At 51.1% G+C, this 15,099-nt stretch overlaps 1 protein-coding gene across 1 annotated transcript; it reads left to right on the top strand.

The window, feature by feature from the left end:
* The first annotated feature begins 7,136 nt into the window (after positions 1 to 7,136).
* Positions 7,137 to 8,503, top strand: LOC127192097 (galactoside alpha-(1,2)-fucosyltransferase 2). The gene has a single exon (XM_051149435.1). The coding sequence runs from the start codon at positions 7,191 to 7,193 to the stop codon at positions 8,232 to 8,234; it is 1,044 nt and encodes a 347-aa protein (XP_051005392.1). The 5' UTR covers positions 7,137 to 7,190; the 3' UTR covers positions 8,235 to 8,503.
* The last annotated feature ends 6,596 nt before the right edge of the window (positions 8,504 to 15,099 follow it).

Raw genomic sequence — 15,099 nt, 5'->3', positions numbered from 1 at the left:
TGGAGCGTGCTGCGTGCTGGCCTGCTTCCCGTGGCTGACTTGATCGCTAATTGAGAAAACCGCCTTACAGCTGGATCTCATGGTGGCATCTTCTCAACTGAGGCTCCTTCCTCTCTGAAGACTCTAGTTGTGTCAAGATGACATACAAAACCAGACAGTACAGGGATCGTTTGTGCAGGGACGGAGGTAGTTCGAGAAGTTGAATTGTGTGCCTTCTTTGGCCACTGAGCTTTACTGAGGTCATTTACAGAGAAACGATGAGGCTTTACTAACGTCTCTGAGTCTGGGGAGGAAAAAGAATAGGTTATATATGGCTCAGGAGGATGTAAGGGCACTAGAGGCCCAGCAGGGCATAGGGAGAGACAGAGCAGGCATCTGCCAGGGGGAGGTGAGGAAAAGGGTCACAGTATAGGCTCAGGAGGGCACAAAGAAGCTGCAGGGCCACCTGGAGGGAACTGGAAGGGAACAGCTTCGCAAAGTATAGGACTGTCACCCAAGGGAGGATCCGCAGAGGAAGAGAGAGCACGCAGCTCTAAAGGGAAGGAGAGAATGCTCCAGGAGGCAGCCTCAAACAAGTCTGAGTGAGAGACTAGGAAAGGGTTGCAGGTCCAGGAAGGCTTAAGGAAGCTGCGAGACAAGACACAGCAGGTAGCTCCTGCAGGGAGGCCCGGAAGTCCCAGGAAGGCAGCTGAAAGAGGACTGTGGGAAAGGCTTTGGGGAGTGTCCTGATAGAGGCAAATGGTAAATGTCTCCCCCACTCCACCCCACCCCAGACAGGGTCTCTCTGTGTAGCCTTGGCTGTACTAGACTTGCTCTGTAGACTAGGCTAGCCTCAAACTCACAGAGACCCGCCTGCCTCTGCCTCCCAGTACTGGGATTAAAGCTGTGCACCGCCACGCCCTACAGTAAACATCTTTAGTAGAGAGATACCCACGTCGGTGTAGCAGGTCAAAGGGATGTCCAGACAGCACCTGGAGGGCATAGTAGGTTCCAAGAGCCAGAGAGAGAGGCCCACGAGATGCACATAGCCGGGAGGCACAGCAGGTTGTGGGAGCCCGGGAGATGCTTAGGGGTAGAAAGGAGAGGCAGATGGTTACAGCAGGTACGGGACAGAAGGAATTGGTGAATCAGCCTCTAGAATTTGGAGTCAAATATGGTGGGTGGCAGAAGCCAGCAGACACAAATGATCCGCACGTACCTTAGGAGAGTCACGTCAGCAGCCTGGTTTGGAGAGGCCGAGCGCATTGGACAGGGACTCACACGTGCCACTCCCAGGTCTCAGCACCACAGGAATGAAAACGTGAGGGTGTGAGGCTCCCAGGGATGGGTGAGAAGAAGGCTTCTGTAGGCCTGAGGATGAGAATAGCCAGAGGCATCTGGAAGAGTCCAGACTGAACCAGGCCATGCAAGAGAGGAGGGCAGGGAGAGAGCAAGAGAGGGAAGAGAGAGGGAAGGATGAGGAGAGAGGTCAAACGGAGGAAGAGAGGTCCAGGAGTGGAGCCAAGAGACAAGATGACATGTGGCCAACATGGCTGCCTCATTTAGGAAATAGAGGGAGCTGAGGTTTAGGGTAGGTGTGACAGCCAGGATGACTCTGTAATAGGTACTTGCAATGCCAAGAGCCTGTAGGTCGCCATCTGTCCGACCTAACACCAGTGATAGCACTTACTCAAGATAACCAGACATGCAACTGCTAAGTAGCAAACTCCATGACGCCCACTTGACAAGTACATAAACAGAGACTTTTATTTATTTTTTATTTTTTAATTAATTTATTTTTTAAAGATATATCTTTATTTAATTTATGTGCATTGGTGTGAGGGTGTCAGATCTTGAAGTTGGGAGCTGCCATGTGGGTGCTGGGAATTGAACCTAGGACCTTTGGAAGAGCAGACAGTGCTCTTAACCACTGAGCCAACTCTCCAGCCCCCTTATTTTTTATTTTTAACAGAGACTTTTAAATACCAATGAGATATGAAATAAAATATGCACCACACAGCAGATATGATATGGAGAGATTTATTATATGATCATGGGAAGAGAAGAAATTGGGGGGAGCACCCAGAGAGAGAGACAAAGGAAGAGAGATAGAGACAGGTAATAGAGCAAGAGAGTAATAGAAACGAGAGAGAGAGAGAGAGAGAGAGAGAGAGAGAGAGAGAGAGAGGAGGAGTGTTTGTCCCTTTATATACTCCTGGGCGGGAGCATGCCCAGTAGCAGGTGGGTAGTGATGTCATAGGTTGCCAGGCAGACTGGAGTAGAATGCTAACAGACTAAAAGCGATGCATCGCTCTTCACATCTTCAGGATTGCTGGAGACTTCAGAGAGGCACCGCCTTGATCTGCCCTGTGGCTGGAGAGTCGTCCATCTCCCCCCATGCCCCCCCCCTGGGACCGACATCCATGAACCGGAGACTGCCATGAGAGGCTGAACCTGGGCTCCCGGCTAACATCCACCTCATAGGTGAGCAGCCTTGGGGAGACAGGTCAGGACTCTAGTTAGGAACTTAGAGTGTGGCTCTTGTGTGATGAGCTGCAACGTAATAAAACAGTGACTTCTGTTACACCAACTGTGCGTGCTTACCTTCTTGCTCACACGGACCAAGGGGGCCGTGGCTGGGATTGCAGGGTCAGAAGCTGGGGGAAGGGGAACCCGTGAGCCTGAGAAGTCTCGGGTAAGGGCCTGGGCGAGAATGAGAACAACCGCACATACTCCATGATGGCCTTAGGGATGCTAAAAGACACCGTCTGTAGCCATTTGCCCCTACTTTTCGGTAGAGGGAAAAGGGGGCACCAGAATTTGGGGGAGTGGACTTTCCTTTAGATTGGACAAAAGGCAAAATTAAAAAACCTGGAAGTGTTGATTCAGACTAGCGTGCCATCACCAGCGTGTCATCTCAGCACTTGGGAGCTGAGGCAACTTAGGCTGCCTGTAGAAGGAATTCAAGGTCAGCGCAAGCAATTTAATGAGCCTGTCTCAAAGGTTAAAACAAAACAAAAAAAACAAATAAGGCTGGCATGTGATTCAGGAGTAGGGCTCCTGCCTAGAATCCCCTAGTGAGAGGCTGGGGTGTGGCTCAGTAGCAAAGTGCTTGCTAAGCGTGCTGGGCACCCCGAGTTCTATCTTCAGTACCATAGGAGGAAAAAGAAAAAAGGGAAAGAGCAGATGTGCAAGGAAGGAGAGACAGCAGATAGGATAAAGCCATCTACACTTGTCCCCTCCACCCCTGCTCTGTCCTTACCTTTTGCTCTCCGGTGACCTGTGTCTGGTCAGTCTCTTTCTTGCCTATGTGTTCTTTATTGAGACAAAGTCTCACACTGTGGCCCAGGCCTGGGTGCAGCTTGTGTGATCCTTCTGCCTCAGCTTTCCAGGCGCTAGGATTATGGATTACTCTTGCTCCGGGCTGGTTTCTTTCAGGCTCTGTAGGGATTGGTGTTTTCAAGATACCCAGGCTGGGATGGTAGCCTTTGTTTCCTGTGGCTCACACTTGTAACCCTAGCACTTGGGGGGGGACTGCAACAGGAGCATTGTTATGAGTTTAAGGCCAGCCTCAGCCATGTAGTGCGTTACAGCCAGTCTGGGTTACAGAGTGAGACAAACACCCCTCTCTCGCACCTGATGAAAGTAAAAATAAGGAAATAAGTAAGTATAGCTGAGCTGGGAAGGTGACAGGACTGACCAAGCAAGGCCTTTGAGGAAAGTCACAGGGCACTGGAAAGACTTCTCCCAACTAAGCATTTGGATCGACACCTGGAACTGGCCCAGTGTGCCCACACTCCAGACTCAGGCAGTTCACACGCAGGCACTGAGTCAACAGGCCTGAATTTGTTTGTGATATGTGCATGTGTGTGCGTGTGCATGCTTTTGCATGCCTGTACATGCACTTGCCTGTGCGTGTGGAGGCAGAGGTCAGCATCACTCTCTTCAATGTCCCGTGTCTTGCTGTACTATTTCCCACCTTAGTTTTAAGAAAGAATCTTCCACTGAACCCGGAGCTCAGAAATTAGGTTACACTGGCTGCCTGCTGAGCTCTGCTCCTAGTTTGACCCGGGCCCCAGTGCCAGCGTTCAGACTCCCGTTGCCAGGCTTTTGCCTGGTGCTGGGATGGGACTGAGGCCCTCGGGCTTGCACTGCAGGCACTTTACCCACTGAGCCATGGGCCCCGGCCCACCTTATTTATTTTTACTTATGTGCATGAGTCTGTGCCTCCTTACATTTCTCTGTGTGCCACATTTGTGCAGGTGCCCAGGGAGGACAGAGGATGTCAGATTTCCTGGAACTGGAGTGACAGGTGTTTGTGAGCCACCCGATGTAGGGGCTGGAAATTGAACCCAGGTCCTCTTCAAGAACAGCCAGAGCGCTAAACCGCTAAACCAGCTCTTGAACTCTCCTCCACCTTACTGAACCCAATATCTTCCTGTCTCTGCACCAGCTGTTGGGGTACAGAGATGGGTTGCACTGTGGTCACAGACACGTGAGCTACCAAACTATTGTTTGAGAGCTGGGGGATCCGACTCAGGTGTTCATGGCTGCCCTCAGGTACCAAGTTACCTCCCCACGCCCTAACTATTTTTGAGAAGCTCACACAGTTCAGGCTAGCTCCAAACTCCCAACAATGCCAGAGCCTAAGCCTCCTGAGTCCTGAGACGATAGAAAAAGTGCCGTGGTGCTTTGCGCTGCTGAGGCGTGCATTTCTGCTTGCAGGTCTGTGCTAACAGATCTGAGTTGACTTAGTAACCACACACCTGTGCGGAATGCTGCTTCCAGGCTTTGGTCAAGTTTAGAAGCTGCTTGATTTAATGCCAGCATATCCTCTTGACTCCGAGTCATGGGACCTGAGCCTGTGGTCAGGATTGCAAGCCTTGGGCCAAGGCAGCGAGAAACCTGTGTGTCTCTTCCTTATTGGGAGCTGCGCAAAGCTTCCTTTGGAGGCTCGTAGTAGAGCATGCTCGGTGTTCCCGACCACACGCTCTCCAAGATGAGGGGGTTAAGACTTCTGAAGAACCCAAGGAACCGGAAGGCCATGGGCCCCCTCAAACTTCTCGTCCCTGTCACTCAGGCCTGGCTCTTCTTTAATTACTTTGCGGAACTAATACTACCTTACAGGTTGGTCACACCCTGGTGGCAGATGACAAAGTTCGCTGTCCTTTAGACCAATGATTCACGTCCTGTGGGTCTCAATCCCTTTAAGGATAAAAGGAGGCCCATTCACACGGGTTCCCTAAGACCATCAAAAACACAGAGATTTACATAATCCATAACAATAGCAAAATAGCAGTTATGAAGTAGCAATGAAAATAAATTTATGGTTGGGAGGGTCACCCCAACATGAAGAGCTGTATTAAAGGGTCACAGCGTTAGGAAGGTTGGTTGAGAACCCCTGGTCTAGACATAGTCTTCAGTGTACAGAGGCCCTTGAAACCTCATGTGGAGGCACAGAGTCCAATCAAGTCCCACTTAGAGTTTCTTGGTCTGTCTTGAACTCACAGCGATCCACCTGCCTCTGTCTCCTGAGTGCTGGAACTAAAGGCGTTGTGTTATCAAGCTCTGCTTAAAATTTATTTGTGTGTGTGTGCGCACATGCGCACATGTTTATGCAGTGCCTGCAAAGGCCAGTAGAGACCATCTGACCTCCTTGAGCTGGGGTACGGTGTGCTGGGAGCTCCCCAATATGGGTGCTGGAAACTGAACTCCAATCCTGAAAGGGCAGCAAGTGCCCTGAAGCACTGGGTCATCTCCCCATCCCTTCTGTTTCTTTTGTTTTGTCGTTGGTTTTTTTGTCTGTCTGTTTGTTTGTTTGTTTGTTTGACACAGTTTCTCTTTGTAGCCCTGGCTGTCCTAGGACTCACTTTGTGGGCTGACCCCTGGCACTCCAGTGCCGGGATTAAAGGCATGCACCACCACGCCTGACTTTCTATTTACTTTTTTTTTTTTTTTTTGAGACAGGGTTTCTCTGTGTAGCCCTGGCTGTCCTGGACCAGGCTGGCCTCGAACTCACAGAGATCCATCTGCCTCTGCCTCCCGAGTGATGAGATTAAAGGCGTGCGCCACCACGCCTGACTTTCTATTTACTTTTTAAAAATTACGCTTGTTTATTTGTATTTGTGAGGGAAGTGTGTGCCCATGTGTGGAGGTCAGAGGACAGCTTGTGTTTGCTTCCTTCCTCCCCTTTGGGTCCCAGGGATCCGAGGCAGGGGTGGTCAGGCTCCACAGCAATCACCTTCACCCATCTCATCTTCCTGCAACCCCAAGTCCCGTTTTGTTTCACCCCAGCACAGACTGTCTACTGCAGCCTTTGATTTGTCCCACAGGGGCCCAGTTCATAAGTGCTCTCTTCCTGCTGAGCCATACCCTCAGCATTGATTGGCTGAAGCCGCCCCAGTAGCTGCGGTGATGGGCCTGTACCACTCTGCCAAGCCAGACCTAACATCTCTATCCACCAGTGGAGAAGAGGAGAGGGATCCGTGACAAAGCCCACAATGCTCTGGGAGATTCTCAGGCAATGTGGAAGGAGGCCCCGCCCACGGCCATATCCATTCAGGCCTCAAGCCCAGTGTGCTATTACTTAGCCTAAAATGTCTGCGTATGAAAGGAACATTGCTGGGCGTGGTGGCACACACCTTTAATCCCAGCACTCGGGGAAGCACAGCCAGGTGGATCGCTGTGAGTTTGAGGCCAGCCTGGTCTACAAATCGAGTCCAGGACAGCCAGGGCTGTTACACAGAGAAACCGTGTGTGTGTGTGTGTGTGTGTGTGTGTGTGTGTGTGTGTGTGTGTTTCCCTAAGATTACGAGAGGCTTTGGACTCTGGAACGTGGGGCCCCTTTCCTATCCCCTGTCCCGTATCATGTCCCTGATTGTGTTGGTTTGCTTGTTTTTTCATCTTTTCTCATTTGAATACTTGAAGTACTTTTGCCCCGCAGAGGACATTAAAAAGGGCATACTGACTCCCTCTGTAATCCCAAGGTGAAAAAACAGGAAGACAGGACCACACAGCTCCTGTCGAGGCTAGACTGTAGAGTGAAATCGTGTCTCAAAACACAAGCAAAAGAAAACAAAACGGGGGCTAGAGGCACAATCTGGATGATTGATTAGCCAGATGGGTGCAGTGTATTTATGCATACATGCCTATAAGCACAAACCTAGCTCCCGCTCCCCACCTAACCTGTGGTGCTTTCTTTCCAGGCAGCCATGGCCTGCACCCAGGTACCTTTCTCCTTTCCCCTGACCCACTTCCTCATCTTTGTCATCGTGACTTCCACCATCTTCCACCTCCAGCAGCGCATTGTGAGGATCCGACCTCTGTCAGAGATTGAAATACAGTCGCTGCTAACGCCCTCCCAAAACCTAGCAAGCACAGAGTTGCAGAGGCCCGGCTTGCTACCTGGCATGTTCACCATCAATTCCATTGGCCGCCTGGGGAACCAGATGGGCGAGTACGCCACGCTCCTCGCCCTGGCCAGGATGAACGGAAAGGCCGCCTTCATCCCCGCGGCCATGCACAGCACTCTGGCCCCCATCTTCAGGATCAGCCTCCCGGTGCTGCACAGCGACACTGCCGCAAGGATCCCGTGGCAGAACTACCACCTCAACGACTGGATGGAGGAGCGTTACCGCCACATCTCAGGACGCTATGTGCGTCTCACGGGGTACCCGTGCTCCTGGACCTTCTACCACCACCTGCGCCCAGAGATCCAGCAGGAGTTCACCCTGCACGACCACGTGCGTGAGGAGGCCCAGGCCTTCCTGCGTGGGCTGCGGGTGAACGGGAGCCAGCCGAGTACCTTTGTGGGCGTCCATGTGCGCCGGGGGGACTATGTACATGTCATGCCCAAGGTGTGGAAGGGCGTGGTGGCTGACCGGGGCTACCTGGAAAAGGCCCTGGACAGGTTCCGGGCACGCTATTCGTCTCCAGTCTTTGTAGTCACCAGTAATGGTATGGCCTGGTGCCGGGAGAACATCAACGCCTCCCGAGGGGACGTGGTGTTCGCGGGCAATGGCATCGAGGGCTCGCCAGCCAAGGACTTCGCACTCCTCACCCAGTGCAACCACACCATCATGACTATTGGAACCTTCGGGATTTGGGCCGCGTACCTTGCAGGCGGTGATACCGTCTACCTAGCCAACTACACCCTCCCAGATTCTCCCTTCCTCAAAATCTTTAAGCCAGAAGCAGCCTTCCTCCCGGAGTGGGTGGGCATCCCCGCAGACCTGTCGCCACTCCTTAAGCACTGACACCAGCCTGTCCTTGGTCCCCTTTTCCATCTCAAGGCAGAAGGAGTCCCTTGTCACATTCAAGGGCTCAGCCTTCCTGTTGGAAGAAGCGTGCCTTGGGCTGCAAGCAAGAGAGGTACTAACACGGTCAGAAAACATACTCACACGTTAGGTACCACCAGTTCCAACATCCATTCTCAGCTCAGCTGCATCACCAGTGAGCTTGCTTCCGGATAACAACTAGCAAATGCCATTACCACTTTTTAGCACAGCTGTCTCATGGTGCCAGAAGGGCTGCCACGTGCAGACAGCCATCTCCGGACGCAGCAAGAAACGGCTCCTTATTTTCGTGTCTTAGGTTTCTTTTGAAAGGTGAGGCAACACCATTTTTGTCCACTTTTTTGCCATTATAGTGAAACGCCTGAAGTTAGGGTATTTACAAAGGCACAGTGAGGGCCTCACGGTGACAACATTCCTACAGCGGGACAGCCTGTGACAGGCTTCTGTCACATAGGAAGCCTGAGTAAGGAAGGGGGCGGGGCTTGCCCTTTTTATAGCAGCCAACCTTCAAGAACTGACTGAGAACCTTGCGCCGGCAGCTCTGAAGGCGGTGCCTTCAGTGACCTGGGAGCTTCTCGTGGTCTGTTAAGGTTGAGTTTTTACGGTTTGGGTATATGTGTGGGTGTGTGCGAGTTCAAGTCCCTGCAGAGGCCAGACGTGGCTGCTGGATCGCTGGAGCGGGAGCCATAGGCAGGGGGAGACAGGTCTGGGAACCGCTTTCTTAACGGCTGAGCCATCTTCTCCCTCCGGTCTCCTTGGCTCTGCCTCACAAAGGCCTCATCACCACCACACTGAGGACCAAGCCCAGTGAAAGCCACACCTCTGTAAGCATGTCAGCTAGTTCCTTTGTCCCCAAGACTCGTGTCACTGCATGCTCACTTGGCTCATTTTGAGTCAAGGAGAAGGAAGTGCTGGGATTGGTTTAGCCTGGGATCCAAAAGAGCAGTCTGTCTTTGTTTGTTTTGTTTTTTATTTTTTAATTTTTTTGAGACAGGGTCTCTCTGTGTACCCCTGGCTGTCCTGGACTCTCTTTGTAAACCAGGCTGGCCTGGAACTCACAGGGATCCTCCTGCCTCTGCCTCCCCAGTGCTGGGATTAAAGGCGTGGGCCACCACCACGCCCTGCCAAGGAGTAGCTTTTTACTGCACAAAGTTAAAAGTCAAAAGGGAAGTGGGGGTGACAGTGAGCCCACAGTCGTCCCCCCACCACCAAGTTGCTTGTCTGGTGGACTCTGTCCACCGTGGCTCCTTCTTTGTTTTACTCCATCCATCCATCCGTTCTGTGGGCAGAACTCAGCTGCATCAGTCACATGTCTACCCCTGCAGTCCTGGCTCCCTGGAGACCACTGAGATACCACCAATCCTAGGGGACTCCTCCAGATATTTTGGTGTGCCTTGCTGTCTTGTTACACTTCACGTGTGAGCACACGTGAGATATTTAGCTCACAATTAAAGAATACAACCTATGTAACCACCAGTGTGATCTTGGGGGTGGGAACCCTTGAAGAGGTGTTATTGGGGGACACCATGAAACCCAAGGTGTCTCTCCAGAACCCCTACTAAATTGGTGGTACTGATACTGTGTGTGTGGCGTAGCCGTGGTGGTCCCTGCCTTTCATCCTTGCACTGTGAACGCTAAGGCAGGAGGACCTGAGATTTGGAGGCCAGCCTGGTCTGTATCCCAAGACTGGGTCAAAAAAGAAAATTCTCAAACTGGGTGCATTGGTGCACACCTGTGATCCCAGCATTAAGTGAGTGCAGAAAGATCAGGAGTTCAAAGTCATCCTCCACTACATAAGGAGTCCCGGCCAATCCGATATGCATGAGACCGCATCTCAGAAACAGAAAGAAAATTGGAAAATCCAGGCTGGGCAGTGATGGCACACACTTCTAATCTCAGCACTCAGGAGGCAGAGGCAGGTGGATTTCTGAGTTGGAAGCCAGCCTGGGCTACGCAGAGAAACCCTGTCTCAACAATAGTAATGAAATCGCAAAATCCAAAATAAGTAAAAATATGCCTCTCCATCACAAATTCATGGTCTTTTTCTTTTTGGTCTTTTGAGACAGGATCTCTACATAGCCCTGGCTGTCCTAAAATTCACAGTGTAGACCAGGCTAGCCTTGAGCCCTGCCTCCAGAGTGACAGGATCAAAGGCGTGTGCCAGTCATGCCCAGCCCAATTTTAATTTTTTCCCCCAAGACAAGGTTTCTCTGTGTAACAGAGCCCTGGCTGTCATTGAATTTTCAGAGTTCCTACTACCTCTGCCTCCAGAGTGCTGAGATTAGAGGCCTGCGCCACCATGTGGCTCAATTTTACATTCTTTTTTTTTTTTTTTTTTTTTTTTGGTTATTCAAAACAGAGATTCTCTGTGTCCCCCTGGCTGTCCTGGATTTGCTTTGTAGATCAGGCTGGCCTTGAACTCACAAAGTTCTGACTCCAGAGTGCTGGGATTAGAGGCGTGCACCACCATGCCCAGCAATTTTACATTCTTGAAAGCGATAAACATGGGTGTGAGCCTCTCCTCCATCTGGACAGGTGGGATGTGGGTGCTGTGCAAGTTTAACTCCAGCACTCGGAGGGCAGAAGCAGGCAGTGGATCTTCATGAGTTCCAGGCTACCCTGGGATAGAGGCCGAAAAGCCCTCGTACACACGGATAAGCACGGGAGATGCCAGGGAAGGTAAACACAGCTCACCCCTCAATGGAGAGAGACAGGCTTTGTCAATATCTCCAGAATTTACTCATCCCAGACCCTCTCCTCCTAAATCTTGAGCATTGCTTTTAGGTCATAAACCCATCCTTATGGTGATGTCACCTGTGCTTTACAACGGTCTAGGTGGCCTCTGTGTTATCTTAGGGCCAGGACAATCCTGACTCCTGCAGGTGTTATGTTTACTTCGGTCAAGCTCCCCAGACCCTAAATCTTGGGTGCTATGTCTGAGCCAACAGTTCCCATCCTCATGAAAGAAGCCATGTAAAGAATCTCCATGCAAACACGTCTTATATTGCTGTGCATTTGGGGCTGAGTTAATTGTCACCCGAACACTTTTTCCCAAATTGTGCTGTGCTTAAATATGGCTAATGTAAAACGATCTGGGCCAGACTCTAGAAGTCCTGGTCCAGCACCGGTTATACTAAAATTGGGCTGAGCCAGAGCCAAGTTATTCTTTTTTTTTTTTTTTGAGACAGGGTTTCTCTGTGTAGCCTTGGCTATCTTAGACTCACTTTGTAGATCATGCTGGCCTCGAACTCACAGTGATCCGCTTGCCTCTGCCTCCTGAGTGCTGGGATTAAAGGCTTATGCCACCACACCGGCTGAGCTGAGTTATTCTTACCTCACCCTATTTTATTTATTTTTTTCCTCTGCCTGCTGTAAAGCTTGTAGGAGGAATCACCACAGCCTGGAACACAGTGAGTTCCAGGACAGACAGGACTATGTAGAGACCCTGTCTCAAAAACTCAAAGGAAGGCTGGAGAGATGGCTCGGAGGTTAAGAGCACCGACTGCTCTTCCAGAGGGCCTGAGTTCAATTCCCAGCAACCATTTATAATGAGATCTGGTGCCCTTTACTGGCCTGTAGGTATACATGCAGATAGAGCACTCATACATATTAAATAAATAAATCTTTGAAACGCAAAGGAGAAAACAAAACAAAACAACAGAAAATGAATTTAAAGTGGCCATGGAGGCAGATGAGCTGAGCTTTTGGGAAACAATGAACTTGAATGGGCAGATGGGTGTGAATTCTATCTCCAAATGCTGTCAGCACAGGCCCGTTCTGTGTCCACTGATCTTTTTGTTTTTGTTCTTGTTTTTTTTTTTTTTTTTTTTTTTTTTTTCCCAGACTGGGTCTCTCTGTGTATCCCTGGCTGTCCTGAAACTCATTCTGTAGACCAGGCTGGCCTCGAACTCACAGAGAGAGATCCATTTGCTTCTGCCGCCTGAGTGCTGGGATTAAAGGCATGCGTCAGCACTGCGCCCAGCCTGTCCACCGACTTTTGACAGTCATATAGTTAGGGAACTGGAATCACACTTCAGATAAAGAAGAATTATGCCGGGCAGGGGTGGTGCACGCCCTTAATCCCAGCACTCGGAGGCAGAGGCAGGCGGATCGCTGTGAGTTCGAGGCCAGCCTGGTCTACAAAGTGAGTCTAGGACAGCCAAGGCTACACAGAGAAACCCTGTCTCAAAAAACAAAACGAAACAAAGGATTATGTGTGGTAACCCATGCACCTAATCTGAGCACTCCAGAAGCTGAAACCTGACAGTGTCCAGTATGGGGACAGCCTGGGCTACATCAAGAGATCTTGTCTCGTGGGAGGAGGAGGAGGAAGGAGGGAACTGAAGGAAACGAGATACCTTACAGTCTATGAAGATCAAGGATAGCATGTGGACACGGAGGCCAGGGCAGAGACTGCAGTGTGTGCAGTCTGGGTAGCAGTGGTGACGTGAGTTCGGTGCTCAAGCCAGCACCCACACCAAACTTGTACTAGCCTTCCAAATCGGCACCTTCTAGAGAATTGCTTGGCCACAGGCCCCCCTACGCCTCCCGGGGCTGTGCAGGGCCCTATAGTGCTCTCCACCCCAGGCCGACTGGTTGAGGGGATATGGAGACAGTGGGCAGGAGATGGGAGTGAGGCTTGGTGGGAAATTGGTGACCAGGGGCCCAGGACCCCAGGATGAGGGTGTGGATTATACAACGGTAGAGGTGGCTGTGGCCGGGAAAAGACAAGGAGAAGGAAGCATCCAGAAGGCAGATGAGAACCGCGAGGAGAGCGGAAAGTAACTGGAGGCCACAGAGGAGACAGAAAAGGACCTCGGTAGCCAGAGACGGGGAGACACTGACCTGGAAATGATTACAATCAGACGCTGTCTCAAAAGACAAGAACAAGGAGCTGGAGAGATGGCTCAGCCATTAAGGGTACTGACTGCTTTCCGAGGCCCCAGGTTCATATCCCAGCCCCCACATGACAGCTCACAACTGTTTGTAACTAACTCCAAGACCTGACACTCTCACATAGACATACATGCAGGCAAAGCACAAAATATAAAGGTGGATACATTAAAAATAAAAAAGTAAAACAACAAAAACAAAAACAAGCCAGGCATGGTGGTACACGGCTTTAATCCCAGCACTCGGGAGGTAGAGGCCGGTGGGTAGCTGTGAGTTCGAGGTCAGCCTGGTCTCCAAAGCGAGTTCGGTACAGCCAAGGCTACACAGAGAAACCCTGTCTCAAAAAAACAAAACAAAAAAACAAAAAACAAGAACAACCAGCCCTCAGGAGGCAGAGGCAGGCAGATCTCCGTGAGTTCGAGGCCAGCCTGGTCTACAAAGCGAGTCCAGGACAGCCAAGGCTACACAGAGAGACCTTGTCTCAAAAAGCCAAAACAAACAGCAAACAAGAACAAGGGGGCTGGAGAGACGGCTGGTTGCTCTTATGGGCGCTGTTGCAATTATGCCGATGTCAAGCAGCTCATAAGTCCAGCGGCAGCTGAGTTACAGGTTCCTCTAGTTTCCAAGGACCTGAACACATATCTAGGGTGCGCACACACACACACACACACGCGTGCACACACATATACACATAAACACATGCACACACATACACACACATACTCGCACACAAAACACACACACACACACACACACACATACATTTAAAAATATAAGAAATAAGAAGGAATTATCTAGAGCCCGAAGAGAAAGTCCACTGAACCATGGTGACCCTCCAGGCCCGGGAACCTCTCTGTTGGCTTTCAGCTTGTCACGGGGCGCTTCAGCTCCGTGCGGCTCTCCAGCCGCCACCTTCCTGCTGTCCCGCTCAGTGCGCTCCAGCCCACCAGCTTCCCCGCTGGCCAGCTTCCTCCACACTCTGGGGCCTCCGCCACATGTTCCTTTTCCTCTTCTTTCAGAAAGTTCTCTACCAGTGCCCCCTAACCCTCAGAGGAGGCTCAGCTGTTTCTCGGCTCTCCCCAGGGTTTCTGTCCTTTTTTTCCCCCAGAAGCCCAGATCTGTCACAGCTCCATGACCCCATGTCCAATAGCAGCAGGAAAGTCAGTCTGCATTGGGATCGTGACCTCTGACCTTTACCACAGTAGAAACTGAGGCTCTTGCTCTTCTCAACTCTGAGGACCCAGGTTATGCACATCTGATAGATATGCCACATACATACTTCCTGTCGCTTTAACGCTAGTCCTGTCTTTCCCCTTTTGACCTCAACAGGAAAGGAAGACTAGACAAAATTTACTGCCAGGCCTGAAGACGTAGGAGATCACCCATGTCTGGTGTCTGCTGGTCTCACCTGTTCAGCTCCTGCGCCCTCTCTCTTTCTTTCTCTGTCTCTCTCTCTCTCTCTCGTTTGTGACACAGAGTCTCATGTAGCCCAGGCTGGTCTCGAACTCTAGAGCTGAAGTTGGATTTATGATCCTCGGCCTCAGCTCTTCATGCCTGTTGCCCTGAGCTCTAGGAGTACAGGCATGTGCTACCACTCCAAGCTGAACTTTCATCCTTAAAAGTTCGGGGCTCCCGCCCAAGAAGTCCAGTGAGCCTAGTGGAGAGATGATGCGGACAGCATCCCCCCCCCCCCCCAGCCCCGCAGAACCCAGTAAACCACAGCCACTCATGGTATGCGTCGACTGCATCCCACTGGGGCATGGGATACTAGAGCTATTTCAAGAGGTCTGGAAACTTCTGGAAACTTCGGGACTAGATGATGTGAGGCCCCTGGTGGGTGGATCTTACGGGTATCTCTTCCTAGATTGTCTGCCCCCTTCCTGTCAGACAAGAGGAGAAGAATTTCCTCCATTCCCTTGGCCACCATGGTGTC

The sequence above is a fragment of the Acomys russatus genome, chromosome 7, assembly GCF_903995435.1.
Source record: "Acomys russatus chromosome 7, mAcoRus1.1, whole genome shotgun sequence".
NCBI classification, from domain to species: domain Eukaryota; kingdom Metazoa; phylum Chordata; class Mammalia; order Rodentia; family Muridae; genus Acomys; species Acomys russatus.
The sequence above is the reverse complement of the archived record's forward strand: the minus strand, read 5'-3'. Positions and strand labels throughout refer to the sequence as shown.

Excerpts from the sequence above, each read along its gene's own strand:
- LOC127192097 (XM_051149435.1), top strand. The coding sequence starts at position 7,191 with ATGGCCTGCACCCAGGTACCTTTCTCCTTTCCCCTGACCCACTTCCTC.